This window comes from Hakea prostrata, chromosome 8 (genome assembly GCF_041222555.1).
Source record: "Hakea prostrata isolate BN-2017 chromosome 8, UWA_Hpros_2, whole genome shotgun sequence".
NCBI classification, from domain to species: Eukaryota; Viridiplantae; Streptophyta; class Magnoliopsida; order Proteales; family Proteaceae; genus Hakea; species Hakea prostrata.
This window is the reverse complement of record NC_142607.1, coordinates 1,082,451-1,106,726: the sequence shown is the minus strand read 5'-3', so window position 1 is coordinate 1,106,726 and position 24,276 is coordinate 1,082,451. Positions and strand designations below refer to the sequence as shown.

At 36.7% G+C, this 24,276-nt stretch overlaps 1 protein-coding gene across 1 annotated transcript in view; it reads left to right on the top strand.

The window, feature by feature from the left end:
• Positions 1–23,452, top strand: part of LOC149006161 (classical AGP protein) — a 64,735-nt gene extending 41,283 nt beyond the window's left edge. The window contains exons 3-5 of the mRNA XM_089164646.1: positions 22,537–22,608; positions 22,692–22,912; positions 22,984–23,452. Of these exons, the coding sequence (XP_089020772.1) occupies positions 22,537–22,608; positions 22,692–22,912; positions 22,984–23,092 (402 nt within the window). The 3' untranslated portion in view covers positions 23,093–23,452. The remainder of the gene's footprint in view (positions 1–22,536; positions 22,609–22,691; positions 22,913–22,983) is intronic.
• The last annotated feature ends 824 nt before the right edge of the window (positions 23,453–24,276 follow it).

The following is a 24,276-nucleotide window of genomic DNA, read 5'->3' as shown; positions in this document are numbered from 1 at the left end:
AACAAGCATCTAGGCTGCATTAACTTTCCAATTAACTCAATCATAGCATTCGTTCATGAAAGATCATTCAAGAACCGAAATTAATCAATATATATCATGTTGAATTCATTGACAAAAGGTTGTATTGTAGTAAAACTAAAGAACACATGATAGTTACATCTCAAAATTCAGGTTTAGGTACTACTATCATCCCAACACAACACAAGTTTAGCCCATAACAGACATTAAAAACACAGTGGTAGTTATAGTTAACATTAAGCTAGAAGATGAGAAAATAAGTTTATAAAAATGAAAAGAAATTAAAGCTTCAATGCTTCCACAAGAGCTCCAGCCTTCTTCTCCAGCAGCTTTCCTTGCTTCCGCAATGATTCCAGCTCTAGTTCTTCTTCTCCTTGCTTCAGCCGTTCCTCTATTCCCTTAGCCGTGTGTTGCTCTTTCCTTAGCCGTGTCTTACAATCTCCCCTCTCTCTTTGCCTCCTCCTTTCCTCTTTTCCTCTTTTCCTCTTTTCCTCCAAAAGTGCTAGGTTAAAAGTGGCTTGTAGGATTAGAACATTTTCTTTTGATATTAACGGCTGAGATCTTTCATGGAATGACAAGAAGAAAGTCCATTAAGTTAGCCATTTTTTGCCATTTCCACTTGAATTGGATCTAAGAATATTCTGCTCCGTATTGCTGTAGCAAACTCTACAGTAAAGTTAGAGGACATGCAGATTCTTCTTCTATTATGGATCTTCACCTACATTTTTCAAGAGAAAGAGTATTAATCAAATTCATCCATTAAACTGAAGGGAAGTTCATGTAAGAGTGACAATAATGACCTATACAAGATCCAACATGTTAAGACTCAATAAAACAACATCTAATGAATACTAACACTAAAACAAAGATAAAATACTCCTAAGTCAAGCCATCTCAAGTATAAAGTTACCAATCTTAACTCTATTTCATAGAGTTATCAGGTGGTAAGGGGTAGCTAACTTATGGTAGATGTCATACTTTTTTACTAAGGCCTCAAAAGGTCGATTGCAAAAATGTTTTCCCCTATCGCTAATGATAACCCTAGGCATACCAAATTGGGAGAAGATATTCTCTCTTAAAAATTGGATGACCACCTTATGGTCATTGGTCTTACAAACACGGGCTTCAATCCATCTAGACACATAATCCACCACTAACAGAATGTACTCATTTCCAAAAGACTTTAGGAAGGGCCCATGAAATCTATTCCCCAAACATCAAAAATCTCAACCACTAGAATTGGATTAAGAATCATCATATTTCTTTTATTTAGTTTCCCAAGAGATTGACAAGAAGAGCATGCCTTATTAATTAAAGCGTCTTTGAACAAGTTAGGCCAATAAAATCCACATTGCAAAACTTTGGCTGCAGCTTGGTGGGTCCTAAATGGCCTCCATAAGCTTGATCATGGCAAAGGAAAGAATAGAGTGTTGTTTAAGATCTGGCACACATCATTGTATGATTTGGTCAGGAGAGATTTTGAATAGCTAAAGGTCATCCCAAAAGAAATATTTCACTTGTGAATGGAATTTATACTTATCTTGGGTGGACCAATGGGCAGGAGTTGCATCTGTAACCATGTAGTTCACAATATCAGCAAACCACTATTCACTGCCAATAATTGCTCATCAGGAAAATTCTCATTCAGTGGGGATAAATCAATTGTTGAATTAGAAAGCCTAGACAAGTGGTCAGCAATAAGATTTTCACTTCCTTTTTTATCCCTAATTTCAAGATCAAATTCTTACAAAGGTAAAACCCATCTAATGAGACAAGCTTTGGCATCTTTTTGTTGAACAAGATACTGAATGGCCGAATGATCTATATAGACAATCACATGAGATCCAACCAATTAGGACTGGAACTTCTCTAGAGCAAAAACAATAGTTAAGATTTCCTTTTTAGTGGGTAGTGTAATTAAGCTGTGCATCATTTAGAGTCCTACTTGCATAATATATGAGATGGGGTAACTACTTGTATTCTTTGCCCTCAAACAACCCCAATGGCAAAATCACACATCAATTCAAAATGTTCAGTCCAAACAGGGGCTTGAATGACAGGAGCATTAGTCAATGCTCTTTTCAAATGTTCAAAACTCTCCAAACACTCTTTAGAGAAGACAAAAGTTTGGTCTTCCGATAATAATTGGGTGAGAGGTCTTGCAATTTGACTAAAACCCTTAATGAAACAGCGGTAATGGCCAGCATGACCTAAGAAAACTTTTAACACCTTTAACAGTTTCTTTTTTTTTTTGGGGGGGGGGGGCAGGTGGTGGTAAATTAGCAATAAGGTCCACCCCTTGGCTTTATCTACTTTAATCCCATCTTTAGAAATCACATGACCAAGAACAATTTTCTTTCACCATAAAATGACGTTTCTCCCAATTAAGAGCCAAATTCTTTTCTCTACATCTCCACAATTCATAAAGTACCTCAATGAAGGCAGTCAGAATTAGAAAAACTTATGAACAAAAAAATTATCCATAAAGACCTCGATGAAAACTTCCACTATATCTGAGAAAATACTCATCAGACACCTTTGAAATGCTGCAGGTGCATTACATAAACCAAAAGGCATATGATGAAAAGCAAAAGTTCCATAGAGGCATATGAAGGTTGTTTTGTGCTAGTCCTCTAATGCAATAGGGATTTAATTATAACCAGAATAACTAAAAAAAATTTATTTAAAAAAAAAAAAAAAAAAAAAAAAAAAAAAAAAAAAACCAATAGCATTCACAGCGAGCTAACCTCTTAAGCATTTAGTCAATAAAAGGTAAAGTGAATGGTCCTTCCGAGTTGTGGCATTCAATTTCCTATAATCAATGCATACTTGCCATTCAGTTTGAACATGGCTAGGAACCAACTCATTAGCAGAATTTTGGACTACAGTAACCCCAGACTTCTTTGGAACTACTTGAACATGACTTACCCATTGGCTATCAAAGATAGATAAATGATACCATAATCCAAACACTTAATGATCTCTTTCTAAATTGTTTTTGCATCATAGGATTAGCCTTGCATTGAGGTTCTCTAAAAGGTTTGGCATCTTCCATAAGGTGAATATGAAGTTGTACAATGGAAGGTCTTATACCTTTGATATAGACCAACTTAATGCTTCTTTATTCTCTTTCAACAGTGTGATCAACTCTTCCTCTTGATCAAAATTTAAATCAGAGGCAATAATGACAGGAAGAGTAATATCTTGTCCTAAGAAAGCATAATTCAAATTAAAAGGCAACTCCTTCAATTCTAGCTTAGGGGATTCAATGATTGATGCCTTAGGAATGGAGATGGATAGGGGTTCAATAGGCTCTAAAGGAGTGTGAAGACTTAAGACTTCAGAAAAGAAAGTTTCACTATCATCATCCAACATATCCATAAATTTTTGGCATCCCGAATCAAAATCAATATCAAAATTAGTAACTAAATCATGTGAAAAATAAAAAATAAAATCCTCAAACATATTGATCTCTTCTTCCATGTGTGGTTGCTCATGTTAAACTCCACATTTTGATTTCCTAAAGATAATCGTAAGAGGCCATTTCGACAATTGATTAATGAATTACTGGTAGTCGAGAATGGTCTTCTTAGAATTATTAGGGTTTCATACTCAATTGAGAAAACTTTAGTATTTAACATCATGAAATCAACTGGAAAATAAATTCTCTCACCTTAAGTAAAACATCCTCAACCATCCCTCTAGGAATCTTAATTAACCTATCTGCCAATTGAAGAGTATTTCTAGTTTTTTCAATTCTCCCAAACCTAGTTGCTTATAGACATGGTAAGGCAAAAGATTCATCCTTCACCAAAATCAAGTAAAGCACACTCAATGTAGGTGTTGAGACTATCGATTATGGTAGGACGGCTTGAATTGATCAATGTGATCTTAAGCCCTCTATTTATAATAAAGTGGAAAGAACATTATTACATAAATACCCTTACTTGGGCAATAATAAATAGAAAATCATATGAACAAAAACTCTAATAGAGTTGAACTTTTAGTAAAACTCAACCACAATACTCCCCCTCAAGTTGAGGCATAGATATTAGTCATGCCCAACTTGCCTATAATAGGAAGGGAATCTCCTTCCTTTAAACCCGTAGTGAAAATATCTGCCACTTGGTCGACATACCTCACAAAAGGCATGTAGATCAGCCCTTGTTCAAGCTTTCCTTTGACAAAAAACTTGTCAATTTCAATGTGTTTAGTTCAATCACATTGCACAGGTTTATTGGCAATACTAATGGCAACCTTGTTACAATATAGCATCATAGGGTTTGGAATTTGAACTCCAATATTTTCTAGCAAGCCTTTCAATCATAGTAGCTCACAAACTCCACGAGCCATAGCTCTATATTCAACTTCGGTACTGGATAAAGCTACCACATTTTGTTTCTTACTTCTCCAAGTAACTAGATTACCTCCAACAAAAGTACAGTAACCTGAAATTGACTTCCTGTCAGGAGATCCAACCTAGTCTGCAACAATGTATGCTTCTACTCTTAGATTATCAATGGGAGACAAAAGTATTCCTTTTCCAGGAGTCCTCTTCAAATATTGCAGTATTCTGATAACAACCTTCATATGAGCTAAATATGGATCATGCATGAACTGGCTCACTATCCCCACAGCATAAGCGATGTTTGGCCTAGTATGGGACAAGTAAATAAGCTTCCCTACCAGCCTTTGATATCTTCCTTTGTTTATTGATTCTCCCTCTTTTTCCTTAAGTTTAGCTCCAGCTTCAATAGGGGTATCAACTGCTTTACACCCTTACATTCCCACTTCTGATAATAAATCTAGGACATACTTTCTTTGGAATAGGAATATACCCTTTTTTGATTGAGCCACCTCAATCCCTCAGAAGTACTATAACTTCCCTAAATCTTTTATCTCAAACTTTCTGCCAAGAAAGTCCTTCAACCTTTAAATTTCCTCACCATCATTCCTTATGGTGACAATATCGTCCACATAAACAATGAGAAGTGTGATATTAGTACCTGACTTCTTGACAAACAGTGTATGATCAACATTGCTTTGCTTGTACCCAATAGAAGTTATTGCCTTTAGGAAGCATCCTAACCAGCATCTAAGAGATTGTTTTAACCCATAAATTGACCTCTTTAACCGACAAACTTTCCCTAAAATATTGTCATCGAAGAAATCATGTGGATTTCCATATAGACTTATTTCTCTAACTTTCCATGTAAGAAGACATTCTTTACGTCTAGTTGGTGCAAGTTCTAGTTTTTGTTCACAGCTACAAACAACAGAACTCTGACAGTGTTCAATTTCGCAACAAAGCAAAGTTTCATGATAATCAATCCCATAGGTCTAGGTAAACCCCTTTGCAACTAGTTTAGCCTTCAACCTGTTGACTGATCCATCCATATTCTATTTAACCACAAACACCTATTTGTAGCCCACAAGTTTTTTTTTGTAAGAAGTGTAACCATCTCCCAAGTATCATTTTTCTTCATTTCCTCTAGCATAGTTGCCTTCCATCTCTTATCAGCATAGGTTTCTTGCCAACTTTTAAGAACAGATATAAATGATAGAGAGGATATAAAAGCACGGTAAGAGGAAGATCAGAAGAAGATACCTTAGTGGGAAGAGTAGATCTGATTCTAAAGCAGGAGACTGAAGTGGTAATGTGTCACCTTTCTCCACTGCTTTGGGCAGTTGTAATTCTTCCTATGGTAAATCTACACCTCCTTATTCTAGTCAATCTATTTAGAAAGACCTCAATAGTGTGCCTCATTGGAGTGGTCTCCCTCTGACCAGGTTCTTCAGATGGTTTAGAAAACAAAGGGGGAGAATTAGAGTCCTCAGGTATACTTGCCGAAGTATCCCCCAGTTAAAAAACTCTTCTTGGACTCTTAAGTTGTGTTGTGGTGGTGTGTGGGAGTCTTTGTGTGTGATTGGAAGATGTAGAGTTGGAAAGAATACCTCTCCTCTAGGACTCTCCCCCTCGAGAGGTGTATAGTAAGGGCAAGACCTAGTGTGATCTTAAGCCCTCTATTTATAATAAAGTGGAAAGAACACTATCGCATAAATGCCCTTACTTGGGTAGCAAGAACAGAAAATTACATAAACAAAAACTCTAATAGAGTTGAACTCCTAGTAGAACTCAACCAACAGTAGGTAGTGCCTATAACACAGGCTATGGTAGGGCTCCCTAGATCCTTTTACTTGGTTGTTACAAGTTGAGTAATTATGTAACTGATGTTACCTACCAAGAGCGCCTTTTTGGGATCACTAGTGATTCTTCTACAAGTGCATAAATCTTTCAAAACTTTTGCTTAGGCAGGGGTCCGGTATATGGCATTCAAAAGAGAGATGTTCACTTCTGCCTTTTTGAAGACATCTAAAATTTGCTCCATAGAAACATTCTTCTTATTAACCAGACAGTTTGGATAAAGGGCAGGTGGAATATAAACTCTATCAGTAGTCTTTTCTTTTTCAAGAGAATCAGTTTGGGTCTCTTCATCTAAATCATCTAGATTTACTTTAGATCCATCAAACGAACCTTGAATGGGAGGCACAATAGTTGCCTCAACAGTGGGAGAGTCAGATGGTGAAAGTTTAGGAGTACTAACCTGAAGATACTCTTTGCCATTACGTAAAGCATACACTGCTTTGCACTCTTTGGAAGGCCCTTGTGGTTGTTGACTTTGCACAACATTAAGTTAAGGGGTAGGAAGTCTTTGTTGAGCCAACATTTGATGTCCAGGATTAGGCTCCGATTGACTAGGCAATTTTCCTTTTTCCTTTTTCCTTTTCATGCAAAATTTTGACAAGCTGGATGAGTTGTCTTTCTACGTTATTTTAACTTGTCATGAGAAGGGCCATACTCTTTTCTAGCTCACTAATTCTAGCTGCTTCTCCGGTATTTATAAAAGCAGGATATTGTTGGTAAGGTGCTTAGAGAGGTGACCTAGCAAAATTGGCTTGAGGACCTAAATTAGGCCTAGGAAAAATAGGTGCAAATTTAGGCCTTTGGGTGCTAGGTTGCCCTTGATTTTGGAAATTGAAGAGGCTTCTATGGTTCCCTTGGTTCTAAGAAAAATTAGGATGATTTCTCCAGCCTGGATTGTAAGTATCATTATATGGATTATTCTAATAAAGTGCACTTACATTTTCATTTGTGGTGTTGCTCGCTAAAGTGTTGGGGCGTTCCTCCATAATGTGACCAAGTGAGTGACACCTATTGTGCATAGCAACTTGATGATTGACTTGGTGGACTAGGTTTGGTGTTTTAAGAATAATGGATTCCATCCTCTTAATGAGGCTATCAAAGCTTCTTTAGCTATAATTCGATCAACATAGTAAACTCTACCTCCTATTGCGCTTTCATTCTCGAGTGGACTCCCACTCCCTTGTCTTTTTAGCTAGGTCAACTGAAAAATCCCAAGCTTCATTTTCATCCTCATAAGCAGTAAAACCTAAAACACACATTTAACATTTGTTTGGTGTGGAATCAATCCTCTCATAAATTATTTGGCCAAGCTGTCATTTTTTGATTCTGTGATGGGTAAATCCTTGGAATAGACCTTGAAACCTCTCCATGAGTTTAAAAAATGACCTTGGCTGTTGTCTAAACTACATAATATCCTTCTAATTTTACTTGTTTTATGCAATGGAAAAAACTTCTGAAGGAATGCTACTGTAAACCAGCTCCAAGTGGTGATAGAATTGGTTGGTAGTCCATATAGCCACTTCTTTGCTCCATCCTTGAGTGAGAAAGGAATACGTCTAAGTTTAACGGCATCATCATTGAGTTGTTGTATCTTGACGAATATACATACCCCCTTCAAATTCTTTCAAGAACAAATATGCATCTTCTGAGGACAACCCATGAAAGTGGGGTAACACAATATTGAATTGATATTTAAGTTCATAGTTATTCCCCTAGGCTGCAGGTAAGCTTATGCACGAGGGTTGTGCTGTCCTAGCAAGGTAGAACCTATCCTTAAAGTCCTAGATGAAGGTGTGCCACCCATGGTTGAGGTAGATACTCTGACAAGTCGATTGGTGGAATCACGAGTTCAGACTTGTATACACTAATCACCTAATGCAATTTAAGGCTCTTACAATGATTTGCATTTTTTCAAATTTTAATTTTATTCTCGAATGAAGTAACTAAAGAAGAAAGGGGAAAATAAAAACAAAACGAGAGTAAGTATTAAATTTCCCCACCACAAAGATTAAAACAATGATTCCTAAGCAGTAAAGTTGCCGTATAGCTTAGCGCCGAATAGGTTGAGGGCAAGGGAATCCATATAGTCTTTAGAGCCACCTACAATCGAATCATAAGGATTCTACAACAAAGTGGGGTCTATTTCATTTTTGTTTATACTCTAGTTAAGAATAATATCTTTGGATTATATATATGGATTAATACCTCCCCAGCAACGACACCAAAAACTTGTTCGTGAAATAAAAGTAACCACTAGTGCACGATATCGTATGGCAAACATGTTGGTCTCAAGTAGATATACCACTTAATTTTAATTCTCTTAATGGTAGTGCAAGAATGAGAATATTTAAACTTTTTATTTAATTACTTAAACTAAATTAACGGTCCTAGCACATGCATTTAACGCAGTCGAATTGAGAAGAATAAAAATAAAAATAGACATAACATAACCATTCATCATCTAATAAAAGAAAATGCATAAATAAATAAAGGCAAGAATAAAAGTGATCACAATAGAAAAATAAATAAAGAAAAGGGAGGTGATACAAGTGTCACTCTTGGATCGAGGGAAGGGGAGTGCAACTAAGGAGACATTGATTGTGGACCCCTTGTCGTAGCTTATAGTCCAATGATTAGGGGAACGGATATTAAAAAAAATGCAAAAAGTAAATAACAGAACAAATAAAAAGGAAACCTTGACCAAAGAGAGGCACAATTGTACTCATCTTTGATAAGGACCCAAGAGGAAAGGAAACAATAAATAAATGCTGAAAAAAAAATCCCAAGTTAAGAATATAGAGGGGGAGACAGAAGCGGTAATGGTGGATCCTAATCTTTGACTACTTGTGGATCCCATACATACACTATTTTTTTTTTCAACAAAAATATAATAAAATAAAATTCTAACTAACCTCAGCTGTTGATCAAAATTGGCTTCTTTTATTTCTAAGATATTTTTTAAGTTGGCCTCATAATTGCATCTTGATCCAAGATTCTTCCCCTCTTTGTCGGTTCCTAAACACACTAATATAGCCCCTATAATCCCCAACAAATCCTAATAGGCCAACATGGAGTGGCTGCTCCCCAATAGGATGCAGCCACCTATCCTTGTCCTCGCTCATTATTTGGGGATTGATTCCCTACAAGTCATCCATGTGTACCCCCCCCCCCCCCCACCAACGAACTATTGTCCTAACACTTACCTCCTTTTGTTTCACCTTGCCCTCAAGGTGAAGTCGATCATTCAGCCAGCATAGCCAATGTTATGAACCTCCCATCCCCCACCATAGCTGTTGGATCCTCCTCCTCATGTGACAACAGGACCTTAAGTTGCTTGTACGGACACTGATGTGTCTTGGAATATGGTGCATTGCAAAAGAAACATAAGCCCCCATCTTGGCTTCTAATTTGATTTGTCATGAGCCAATAAGAGCGACAACCACCACCATTCCCGCCAAGCGACCACAACGGAACTGGGGGGTTCGCAGTAGGTTGGTTCACCTGGCCCGTATCAGTTGGGATGGACCCGGTTCCAGGAGCTGGGCCATTATTTTGGTATTTGTTTTTGGCCCATTTGGGCTGGTCATCCCTATAGTAAAGTGACGTTGGGCTCCACTTGGTCTGATTGCTATGGGATGGGTACCTATGAGCTTTTGGGTGCCGCAAAAGGCCCAATTTTTCGCTTCAATAGATTGGGCTAGATCCATGTCCTGGGCAGACCCTTTGGTGCAAAGAGCTGTATTTCAGCCATCACATCCTCAATGAGACTTGACATGAAAGCTTCTCTAAACCAAGCTTCTAGAGTTCGGTGATAGGAACAAGGGTGTAAAGTTGCTTACGGTATTTTGCTAGTGTGCTAGTTTGCCTAAGACTGATGAGGGCTTCTTGGGCATCTTTAACTGTGAAGAGCAAACCTATAGCACCATGGTTAACCCTCTCACGATGGTATTTGTTCTTACAACTCCTTAAACCTCAACCACCCCAACGCTGGTCCATCAAAGCAAATTGCCACTACTCTGAGCATCTCCTCACCAACGATTCTGTAAAGGTGGACGTATTGCTCCATCCTTGCGAATCCACAGCCTTGCCACACAAAAGGTAATGTTCATATTTCCTCCCTATACTCATGGTTGTTTTTCTTTTCTTTCTCCATGTGTTGAATCAACAAGCCCAGCTTGGAATGCAGAGCCAGTACCTGTCCTTGGAGCTGTCTTAGTTCAAGTCAAGATCCTATACTTAATTCTCTAATCTACTCCTGACCATTCCCTGGAATCGATACCAGTGCTCATACCAGTTGATAAGAACCCAGCACGTTCCTTGCTTGGACCCTAAATCAGCTCTTGGCAGACCTGTATTCTCAATGATAGATTCCTGGAGCACACGATGTCACCACATCACACAATCACACTCAGTCCGCAATTGAAAGGTAAAACAAGCTTAAGAAGACTGCAAATGGCTCAATAACTTAAACACTGCAATTGATAACCAGAAAATGCAGTTACAAGGCTTCTCCCAACCTGAATACAAACTCTAATTGCCCCGACTGAGAGCTCTTCTCTCCCCTACAAGCACCACTTGTCCCTTTGCCCTACGAACTTCTCCCCCGCCCCTTTTGCCTAATCCCTATGCACAACATGGGAGTGGTAGCTCCCAAATAGGGCGCTGCCACTTGTCCTTGTCCCCCACATGGTTATCTTAGAATTGATACAACTCATTCATACCTACGGTGTAAGTGCTTAATGGTTTTTCTTCCAAAGCCACCACACCCTTATATAGACATGTAAACGGATCGCATTCAGCTTAAATACACCACTATCCAAATCCAATAAGAAAATTTGTATGCTGGACTCCGAAAGGAAGAGTTTGGGATGTCGGGCTCATACCTCTGCTAAACAACCGCTCTTCGATCCCGATCTGCTGCCTTCGCACAACCAGCACAGGGTATTCATAGCTGCTGGCCTCGACCAGTCCACTAGAATGGTTGGATTAAAAAAAACCTACTATCCCTAGAAGCTGATGTAGTTGGCCTTATCTGAATTCGATCCGATATCCGGCTGATATTTTCATAAGGTATCCAAATTTGAATCCGAAGCTCTATCGGATATCCAATAATTATCTGATCCAATAAACTATCCGATTATTGGTTGCCAATTGTCATTATCCGATTTCCAATTTCCGGTTTCCAAATCCAATTATCAGCCTGTTTTACAAGAAAAAAATGTTTATTCTAATCATGGTAGAAGATCTCGCTCTCGAGCGAGATCTCGCCACCTTCAAAAACTAAGATCTCGACCATCTCGGCAAGATCTCAATCGAAATATAAAATTTTTTTGTGTCAACTCGATGGCTCATCTGGGTGGGTTTTAGGGTCTCAATTGGGTTGAAACTTGGTATTTAGCCTATTTAAAGCCTTTTAAACACATTGGTGGCCTTGGATTTGTTAGAAAACAACCCTAAGTATGATTTCTAAGTCTACCCATAGTGTGAAATCAAAATGCTGTAGGATTAGGGAATGCAAAGGTTATACAACATGTAATATAGAACCTTTAAGGCATATAAATGAAAAGCAAGTGTATCAAATGCATCAAGTAACCTAAATGTTATCAAAATTCCATCTATATGAGTATCACAATCTCAATTTTCAAGAATAGAATAATGAAATTATACAACCATTAGAAGTTCTAAATAAGTCATTAAGTCATAAGTTCATTAGGCAATCAAAGAATGTTTGATCTTCCTTCGATGTTGATGTGCTAAGAGTAGTTACAAGTGAAAATCCAGTTGAAATCCACACAAAAAAAACAAAAATTGAGAGTTCCAATGAGATTCAGGGTGAGATACGGCGAGATATCCCAACTCTGTTCTCGACCTCCATCTTGTCTCGCCTATTTGAAAAAACAAGATATCTCGCGAGATCTTCCACCATGATTCTAATGGTTTTTTCATAAATTGACCTTGGTGGGTATACTCTAACAAATTATTTTTTCCTTAGTTTAAAAAATTCAAATCAATACACCCTCTGACCACAACCAATAATCTTATTCCAAAGTAACTTGACACTATATCATCTATATGCATCATAAAAACCTATCACAAATCAGCCATAGATTGATATATCTATTACAATCACATTATCATCCATAAAAACCATAACCTATTACAAAAATCACCCTTCATAATTCAAAAAAGTTCAAACCAATAAACTGTATCATCCATAACCTGCCACAAAACCACCCTTGATCGTTTAAATCCAATCCATTACAATTACAATATCATCCATAAAAGTCATAACCTGTTACAAAATCACATATTGTAATTTTTTGTATTATGATGGGTGATTTTTTTTCTGATGATAGAAACAAAAGGTATAAACAACTATCCAATGCTATTTTAAGTTGATACAAAACATATAGAACTAGATCATGACATGTCATAAAAGTTAGATCAAATCCAAAAAAGACTAGGGATCAAGTGAAATGGCCACGGCTTGTCCCATTCTGGAAAAGCAAAAAAGCCCACCTGCCTTGTAATTCTCCATGTTTTGGATACGTACCACAACCAGTGAAGAGTTAGGTAAGATGTCCAAAGAGATAGATATCTTATCCAAGGTAAAGTAATTAGAGAGAACCTATTTAGTCCTAGTATGTTTAGGTTCCTTAGTTGTACAAATCAGAATTTTGACTAAACCAAAATGATATTGTTGCATCAGCTTAACACAACCAGCAGTTTCAAGCATTTAATTCAATGGTGCAATCAAATCCACAATTCCATAACAAAAATACATGATAAAAGAAGACTTCTAAGACAATGAACAGCATAAATTCAAGGTTGGACATGTTTATATGTAACTAGTTAAGTAACATAGCAAGCAGTTTTAAAAGTGTTATGTAAGAAGTTTCAATAATCTGAAAATTGCAAGATTAAGCAACGGTAGTAAAAGGAGCCAACATTCATGCTGAACAGTGACATCCAACAAAAAAATAACTACAACATACAATAGGTGGAAGGAACCAGTTTTGGAGGATGCAAAATGCTTAAGAATTTCCATCATGTTTATTGTTATGTTAAAGAAAGAAAAGCAATAAAGATGGAGAGTGGGGTATATAAGAATAATATCTTACAAAGGAAAAGAAGGGGAACGGGAATGAAAATCAAGAAGAAGAGGGAGAGCCCACGAGTAAGATAAAGCTACATCAAGTCTGTTAAAGAAAAATCAGCATAATCCTTTCTTTTCTTTAGACCATTACAAATTTCACTTTATTTAACTAGAGTGTATGTTTATTCATAATAATAATGGTAAAAAAAAAAGTAATATTTTGTTGAAGAGTTTTGGTTCCAATATTTTAGCATTTTAGAAAAGTTTGATGAAGCTTTGAGCTTGAACGTGTTTCAGCTCTTGTTCACGACCCAGCGGCATAGTCTCAAACAACAAAATGGAACACCAACCAAGCGAAGAAAACAACATGGGTGGTCAACGACCAGGGGTTGATTAATAAGTGGCGCTTTAAGCTTGGTTATCAGGGATGGTCGGAGGTTTTGTATTAGCATTGTAGTACACATACTTTAGTCCCGCAAACCATAACCTGTTGCAAGTACCCATAGCCATTTGAATATTGAGAATATCCTATAAGGAAACATTTAAAAAAAAAAATTGAAATATAAGAACTAGAATGAAAATTGATGAGAGACCATAGCAATTATTGAATGGAATTACAATTAATAAAAATTAACATAGAAAATGTCTACCTTATAAATATCCAACTATCCATGTCATTAGCATTTGACAATTATGTTCATTCATCCACAATTGAATATGATCCATACAACATAATAGAAATATCCAAATTAGTAAGAAATAATAATATTTGCAAGTTACACCATGAACATTATAAAAAAGAGATTATCTAAAGTTATATCTTTATAATTACTTACCAAAGTTAACTTTAGGCTACCAATCTCTCAAGCATTCAAAGCTTCAATAACATCAGGGAGTAAGAGTGAGCGAGCTTTAGTGATGTATCTACCTCCAATACTAAAGGTAGATTCAAAAGCAACTGTTAAAGGCTTGAAGCTGGAACTGCTAAGATATTATGAGACATTCTAGAGAGGGTCGAAAACTTGAGGCCATTGACTTTCCACCAATGCAAAATATCAAAAACAAGAATCATCCTCAACATAAGAAAATAAATCATCATCCAAATATTGATTTGAATCAAATTTCGAGGACTGGATGAAATCATCTTTCTTTTGTACTAAAAAAATGGAAATCATCATTGTAATTCTTTTTTTCAATCCTAAAACTTCCATCGGATTCTTTTCTAATATAATTTTCAAAGACATCCTCAATAGTGTGTTCACTTGAACTATCGTACTCGCTTGCATACTCAGCATAAAGATCAGCCACATCAAATCTAAGCTATGAGACATAATTTTCAGCATCAACATTCCCACAAACTTTACACATCCAAAACCTAATTAATTTCATCTACTAATGAAGATTAAAAATAGCTTCAAATGCCATAAACAATATAGTATTTTTCCAATACTTTTCAACTTGATTTTCGTAGCAATTGCCATAGACCTAATGCAATCATTTTCTTCTTTTTTTTCCCATTCATGTATCCTTGAAAAAACATTACATACATCTTTAAAGTAAAATTTGGTTGTAGGATATTTGCAAGCTGACATATGTAGAGTTACATCATAGAAAACTTCTAGACATGTCTTAATTCTTTGACATTTCTCCCACTCTTCCTTAATTAGCAAACATTTGAAGTTGTTATCTAATTCTACCAGACGTTCAAATGTTAGTTTCACCACTAAAGCATTATGGAGCATTTCATAGGTGGAATTCCACCTTGTTGGGACATTCAAAGAGACACTCTTTTTGTCAACCAACTTGCACTAGGACAAAGCATATTTTCATTTTTGAGATCTCGACAGTGCTGCATTTATCCATTTGACCATGTGTCGGATCTTTACCAACTCATCTCTAAGCTCCACCAATCCATTTTGAATAATGAAATTTATTATATGCACATAACACCACGCATGGAAAATCTCTTGATTTCTCATCAATGCTCCTTTTTGACTAAGCCATTCTTTTAGGGCCTGATTGGTTACATGAATCCAGAGATTTGAAATAAAATGGGATTTCAAATATACGAATTTATGGTTCAAAAAATTAACTATTTGGTTAGCCTCAAATCTATCAAAGTTCATAGAGTTTCATTGGTTACTCCACATGAATCCATAAATTTAATCAATTTTATACTTATGGAGTTATGGTGGAATCCATGAATTTCACCAATGCTTAATTCACATTTTTAGGCAAAAAAATTAAATCCCTGGATTTCATGAATCCAAGGATGTTTTACAACCAAACAGATATAAATCTCCGATTCATGAATCCAAAGATTTGAAATCTCTGGATCCAGATAACCAAACTGGCCCTTAGATGGTTTATCATGGCATGATTTGATGAAGCATTGTCCACTGCAATTGAATATATTTTCTTGTCAAGATTCCAATTTAGTAATTGAGCTTTTACATGCTTACTAATAACTTCACTAGTATGGGGTGCTAGAAGCATCTGGTAATAAATGATCTTCTTGTGCAAGTTTCACACATCATCTATTTAATGACGTGTTAAAATACAATAGCCAATGTACTGATGTCCACAAATTAGTGGTGAAACTAACATTACAAGCCAACTTATCTAACTCCTTATATAACTTTTCTCTTTCTCCATCATAGAGAGCCAACACATCTTTCTTAAACTTTTTGAATATAATACAAACTAACCATGGTGAATGTATAAGCATGCTTGACAGCCATCTTAGCAAAAAAAAATTGTGTATGATCAACATCATACTTGTAGTTTCCCACCTTACAAGGCTTAATACTATTTTTTGTGATCGAGAGAAGTTGTTGACCAATAGGAGTAGTGAACTTCTTACTACAAGTCTTCTTATGGCTACTTAAGTGTGGTGTCCTCAAGGCACTTGCACCATGGAAGACTCTTCCATAATGTTTGCATGTGGTTGTCACCTTGTTGTCATCATGGATAACCTTATCAAAGTCATTCCAAACTAGAGATGTAGTTTTGCGACGTTTAGGTTTGGGTATATCCACTCAACTACCAATATTCCCTTCTTCACTATCTTTTTGTGTACTCACATCTTCAATCTCCTTATCATTAGTATTAGAGGCAGCTATAACATTGCTAGGAGTACTAGTTGATGCAGCAACTGAACTATAGTGAAGATCGGCCATGTCTAGTGTACAATTAACAATTAACAATCTACATTCACAAATATATAAAACACACATAAAAAATTTCATGTATAAGTGCTAATGTGCTAAAAAATATGTTTGCATTCATAAATACGTGGAACTAAAAAAAATACATGTTACTGTAGATTTATATGCGTGTAAATAGATAAATTTCTAAACAATAAATAAATAAAATGTAAAGAGCAATTTGAAGTTAAAGAGAGTAGGTACAATATAATTAGAAAAGAAGAATTTATCTTTGTCAATCATCTTAGTTAGAGTTTTTGAAATGGTGAATCAATTATAAAACGAAATCAATAAATAAAAAGCGGAACTCTCAAACAAGGAAGCATTAACATTCTAAAGATTATGGTTATGGTTTGAGTATTAAATCAAGCCACATAGGATTGAATGCAAATCAACCTTGGATTCCACCAAAAACAGGAAGAAAAAATAACAAGCCTCTGCAAGTAGATTTTTGCAAGAAACGTCCAATGAAATCAGACACATAGCAAAATCTTTTTAAGCAATTCTACATATTGGTGAAATTCATGACAATGGAAATGATGATGTTCATATGGGAATAAAAATGGAAATGAACATTATTATATTTCAAATATGGCCAATTTTTTCAGATCTTGATGCTTGTTCTGGATAATCCACCAAAGGTCATCTATCTCTACACTTTACATTGGGTAATGCGGAAGGATTCAAAACATTAGTCTCCCACGAAAGATCCCAAGATAACGAAAATATAACAGAAAATTAAACATTTTCAGAGTAAGGCCAAATTATAGGGATCAAGAAGAAAAGAAGAAAACTTGAAGAGACTTTTTGCTAGTTAGAGAAACAGTCCATGTGATTGTCCTTCCCCTACCTTGCCTTCTATGATAATCAATTACAGTGCCACAATATTAGAGGTCCATTAAAAATAAAAGTAGAGAACTACTAGAAACTAGCTGACCTACAAACTAACAAGTAGAAATAAACTAAAGACATAACAGTTGATATTAGCTGCAGATAGTGGTTCTTGATATCAGATGAATCTTGAATCATCATTTTCTGTGTGCTTTCTGTTCATGTTGCCTGTAAGAGGATCATAATTTTCAATCACAAAGAATTGCTTATGATATATACAACTTTTTAATCTCTCAAAAGTGGTACTGAAATTGCATGAACCTTGGATTTGGTCATTTTCCATGTGGCTTTTGTTCTTGTTGGCTGGAACAGTTGCATTACTCCAGTAGGACAGAATTTTTTTTTATACGTCATCTTTTCATTGTCTCTAATGCAGCACTGGTCCAAGGTCATTTTCCATGTGGTTTTTGTTCTCGTTGGCTGGAACAGTTGCATTACTTCAGTAGGACAGAATTTTTTTTTATACGTCATATTTTCATTTTGTCTCTAATGCAGCACTGGTTTGTGAATTTAAATCAGTTACAAAACCAAAATCAGTATTTAAATGATAGGATCAGATTAGGGTGATTTGTAATAATGGACAGTAGGGCACTGGTTTGTGAATTTAAATCAGTTACAAAACCAAAATCAGTATTTAAATGATAGGATCAGATTAGGGTGATTTGTAATAATGGACAGTAGGATAGATGGGTCTAGAGTTAACATTGAGTGTGGATCTTGGGGGGAGGAAAGTAGGAAACCATACTGAAAATCTCAGTCCAATCAGGTGGTTACTTGTGTAGTAAATTAGTAATGAAGTAGCTTTTGTAGAAATAGGATTGAAGATAATACAATAATTTCAGGGATTGGTTAGGGTTTAGAAAATGGTCATAAGTCACCAGTTTTACCTAAACCATAATTTGGTTTCAGTATGTTAATCAGATCAAGAAACAAAATCAGGTTTACAGTTTTGCAGGTCACGGCTTTAATGGAGAGTGAGATTGAATGAAGAGGGCAAACATATATTATAAAATCTAGCCATCAGACTAGGCCGAAATTGGAGCTTTGGGAATATATGGTGAGAATTTGGAATTATCGAATGGTTAGTTTGCTTAATATGGAAAAACCCTGGTAAGGTCTTCTAGAAGACTAGGTTCTAGTTGCAGACAGTCTAAGAGCAAATGGGTCTGATGTGGTAATTTTCTTCTAGAGTGAAACATATTTTACTGTGTGTCTCGTACAGTAAGAGAAGAAGAAAAAGGGGGGGAAAAAGAAAAGAAAAAAAAAGTGCCTCGAACAGCAAGAAATAAATAAATAAAACAAGCAAATGGCTCTCTCGAAGTAAACTTTGTCTTAAATGGGTTTTTATGGAAATCTACCCACCTATGATATCTGGTGGGGACTCCAAGGAAAAGTCTTGAAATGGGGTTTCAACTTTCAAACTAAATATAAAAGTACACAACACCTTTTGAAATGGAATTGGGGATTCAAGTACACTACACCTTTTGACTCTTTGATTTCAAGTTCTTCCACTACGTCCCAAGCAACCACATAATAGTTGCCAAGAATAACCTAGAAGAAAAAAAATCGTCAAGATCTTTTGCCATGACTTCAAGTGTTGAATCTAGAATAAATAGATAGAAGAAAACAAAAAGACTAATTGTTGCTTGCCGTTGGTCGAGGGGAAATACTGAAGTACGGCTTCAGTTTTTCCCACAGTTGAAGAAGGATAAGGTTTTGTTGTAAACCGTAAACCCAATATTCAACTCAATTACCTAAACAAGAAGAAAGATCGATTGAGATTTTTTTTTTAAGTAAATAATCCATCAAGGGATTAATTAAATGGTGGTTAAACCTATTAACCAGGGCTAATATATTATATTTAAAAAAGAAAAAAAAATACCAGGGTAAGAATAGGATCTTTCGTGGTGAAAGACGTTGTTACAAAGCATCGGAGATGCAAGACAGCATTGTTACAAACATAATACAAGATGATACAGAGAGGGGAAGGGATGAAATCACCTAATCCTAGAGGAGCACTCCTCTGAGCTCTCTATTCTTGCAAAGAAACCAACCTCCTCTCCTTTGAGAACACTCTTCAATTTATAGAAGGAGGGTCCTTAAAGAAGAAGGACATCCGTTGGATTCCCCGAAATCTTGATTGATGGCTATGATTATTTCTTTGAGATTTGGTAGCAATCTTCAAGGATAAGGATAAGATAAGGTTGGTGGGGATAAGATTCCTTTTAACCTTGTCCGTCCGATTGGAAGCTTGACTCTTGACCCTTGATGTTGCCTTGATTTGATGATTTGCTTTGCACTATTGGATGTAGATCTTTATCTTGCATCGTTGGATGTAGAAATGATAGATGATGAACCATTCCAGGGCATTCCATGTGTCATAGACACTGTTTTCCCTATTGGTCCGGTTCAAAATGATTAACCCAATTTGGCTGAGTCGGGTTTTGGCTGGTTTTTTTTATCATATTTGACCAAGCCGTATATTGGCTGGACCATTCTTAAACCAAAATGATGAACCGGTTGCCCTTTTACTGACAGGACACATCAGACTATTCAGGGCCGGAATAGTAACGGTAACCCATATTTTACCCTGGGTAAAAGGGTGCCGATATTACCGTCACGGCTTAAGGACCATTCTTTGATGCCGTTATGGCTAACGGTTTCCCAACTTCGCATCCTGGGAACTAGAAGGATTGGCTAATTGGCAGAAGACCTTTTGCCTTTGCCGGTGACATTGGTAGTATTCTTAGGACGTCCGCGTCCTCGCCCGCGTTTGCTAATAACACAAACAAAGGGGGACAAAGCGACAGACTCGGCGAGAAGATCATCTTCATCTTCATCCAGTGGATCCTGAGCATGTTGTCCAATGTGGCAATGGTGCATCAAAGAATCACTGATGGATTGGTCATATTCTTCTTTCTTTGTCTTCTTCATCAAGAGCCGCAATTTGGGCTTTGAGCATAACCTGTTTAGCCAAGAGTTTGGTTTTTCTGCTGCTGGTAGATGAGGCTTGAGATATTTTATTCTAACTGGATAAAATATTATCCGATCCATTAAATATCCGAATCCAAATCCATTTGGTTATTGGACAGATACGGATATTTTCCGTCAAGGAAAAAACCGGATTCAGAGGCGGATTTCAGTTATCCATTTACAAGTCTACCCTTATATATGACACTGTTGATTTTTGTAGTTGATGGACCTGCATCTCCAAGAGGAAGCCCAAGTTGCTGCCCAGCAGTACCTTGTTAGTCTAATCGTATTTTATACTTGGTTTTTTTTTTCTTTTTTCTTTTTCTTTAGAGCATTCTTGTAATTCCAGTTGGATAGTGGCAATTGTGTAATTCTACCCAACCTTAATTCCTGGGCATAATTGCCCTTTAGGTCTTTTCTCATTTTTTTTATGGAAGTCCTTTATTACAGTTTTATTCAGTGGTGTAGCAGACTATGATTAGGCTGATCAGTGTGTTTGGAGTCCTAATTGAACCCTAGTATTTGTCCTGAGTTAATTAAGTTTTTTAAATCCTAATTTCTTTAGGACTTAAGTTGTAATCTTATATATATCTCCCTCTTCGAGAGGGAAGAATACACACTGAGTCGGAATCAAATATCAGCTGTTTCTACTCTCTTAGAGAATTAACTGATCAAGGTACAGATTAGTTGTTTGCTTCGATGAGTTCATCCAAAGGGATTATTAGGGTTCTTGGTGAGAAAAGCCTTGATCCTGCTATGGTTGAGCATTCAGCCTTTGAATTACATTCCAGCTCCTCCACAATTGAATACAGGGCCCCTCCTTTGAGGTAAGCTTGAGTCCAGTTCCCCATTCCCCTCCTCTATTTTATTTTCTATTTTGATCCCTGATCCCCAATCCCCTGTTCTGATCCTTCTTTCTGTCGAGAAGCCTTATATCTCATCAGTGTCGATTAAATTGGCCCTAACTTCATACACCACAGCCTACACCTAGAACACTTGATCCAAACCCTAGCATGATCTGAGTTTTATATCACAATGATTCCACCACTCCTTGCTAGAAACCCGGATTTATTAACCTAAAGTCAGGAAATCCCATAACTCCTTGATAACAACAGCAAGATGCTTTATTCTGTAAGGTGAATATTTTAGATATGTTAGTTCAATCATAAATAAGGGTGACATAGAAGATGATATTTCACAGAGAATAATCCTCTAAAAATTATAAGAAGCTAATCTAGAACAGTAATATGACTGGTGATGATGTTAGGCAGTTAAGAATCATCCCATTGATAAACTCAATGTAGTGGAGATGAGGATGTTGAGATGGATGAGTGGCAAAAGTAGAAAAAAAAACAAGTTAAGAATCAATCATATTGGAGCTGGTTTGAAAATAGCTATTATACATGATAAGCTATGAGAAAGTTGTTTAACGTGTCATGACCATGTTCAATGGAAGCCTTTGGATGCTCCAGTATGGAAGTGTAATCTGATTCATATTGAAGGAACTAAAAGAACCAACAGCAAGGCATATGACATTAGGTGAGAAGACATGCATAACTTAGGCCTTGTATCAAGTATGACGGAGAATACAATTGATTGCGGGCCCAAGGAGAGATGTAGCCAACCCTGTTTAGTTAGGGTAAGGCTCTAAAGTTGCCTTTCACTTAAATCATTTAAAGCAGTTTATGTGGTTGTCCTTTTTAGCCTTACATTTGCAGTGCTCGTATCTGCTAATTAGACCTAGCTCTCAACACCTTATAATGTCTGGCTGTAAGTATTTGGAAGGTTAATGAGTCCATTTAACTCCAACTATATAAGCAGAGCTCTGTTGATCCTTTACACCTTACCCTTTTTTCTTTTCTGTTTTTGGTACAAGGGGGCTTTATTAAGCTGGGGGATGGGGCTATTATTATGCCGCATTGAGATTCGAACCCACGACCTCTTCACTAAAAGGTGTTGGTTTTAACCACTAGAACAGATCTGCATTGGCACACCTTCCTTTACATTTGCATTGCTTGTCTCTTTTAATATAGATCTAGCTCTCAACACCTTATAATGTCTGGTGGTAAGTATTTGGAAGGTCAATGAGTACATTTAACTTCAATTATATAAGCAGCTCTCTTGATTCATTACGCCTTTCTTTGCAGCTTTATGTGCATGCTGAAAAATTTAACCAGCCAATATTCTTCTGCAACAATATATCGGGACTTGTGGAGCCGGTAAGTATGTGAGAAGGAGAAGTTGAACATTAATTATAATTTGGAAATCCTGATGATATTAGTCCCAATTGCAATAATTCCAGGTTGTGCCAGAGGACCAGCATAGAGCCCTCTATTCCACTCATTCTTTCAAGATCTATTTCAAGGAAGGGGGCTGTGGAACCTTTGTTCCACTGTTTTTCAATTTGATTGCTTCTGTGCGACAATATAATCAACACATTTCTCAGTCTGGTCATGAGACAGTTCCTCGAGTGGATCCTTTACAAGCAACTCAAACACCAGTTGACGAAATGATGAGACATGCGTGAGTTGCATGCCTGTATTCTTCTTGTTCATTATAGTTAAAAGGAAAAGTTAACTTGTTGAACTGTGCAGGTATGTTGATCCAAACGATCCTACAAGAATATTCCTGCAACAGCCTAATCGAGAATCTCAACTGAGGCGGCGTACATACCACTCTCAGCCAGCGGAAGGTTTTGCATGATCATTGGGTATTAGATGGATGGCGTTTAGTGTTTGGATGCTGTGTACAATGAACAACTTGTGTTTTCCGAGCATTTCATCCTGCGACGTACCTGTATGTGGTAGACCTGTCTGTGATTGTTAATATTGATGCTTACTACTACTACCCACATCTAATGATTTCAGTCTGCATGTTTTGGAGGGACTGTTTTGGTTCTAAGAGGTCAAAGGTTGTTTTTTGTTTGGGATGTAGTAAGAACCCTCTTTCCCGTCGAATTGTCCTCCTGATTGGGTCGCATCACATTAGGACACTACATTAATATTTTATGCACATGATATAAAAGGGGAGGTCCTTGTTTTCTTTTTTTTTTTTTTTTTTTTTTTTTTTTTTTTTTGGGGGGGGGTGGGGGTGGGTTTGAAGTTACTGTGGGCATTCATGGTTGAAGGCTGAATTCATATAGCCCTGCTAATTTCTTATTTCAAATTTGAATAGTTGAATTGGCTTTAAAATAGTCAATGTGAATGTAGTGAAACATGGTAAGCAAATTGTAACATGCCGAAAGGAGCTGATAGGTTAAACAAAAAAAACTAAAAGCAGGGCCGATAAATTCAGGATGCAAGGACTGGAGTTGTGTCTTTTACTTTTTTTGGGTAAACCACTACGGAGTCGTGTCATGCAACCATCTAGGCACTTGAGAGAACGGGATTTTTATTTGCAGCTGCAGTTAGCGGTTGCGATTTAGCCACACCTCCAACTATGAATCCAACGATGGAAAATCAAAACAAAACACGGGGACTTGAATGTAAATTAAAATTTTTTATTTGATCAATTCCTACTTAATCTTTTCAAATTTACAAAAATTCTTTAGATTCACCAGAACTCGATTCAGTTTTCTATGTCAATTTCTTTCCCATAGCCGTCAAACCCCTTCCAGCTCTATAACCAGCCCCCACTAACTTTGGGAACCATCCACCATCATCGCTGCATACCCTAGGTCTTTGCTATTAGGGTTTCGAATCGGTTTTTCTGAAATTAGGAATTTCAGAGGAACTACCTTCTCTAATATACATCTTCCTCCTCTACAGACCAATGCTTCAAAATGAACTGTAGTTGGTTGTTTTTCCTTGAAGAGTAATTTGATTGCGCATGATTCAATCTTAAGTTATATTTCTACCCTAGCGATCGGTGGAGCTCGAGCTTCCCGG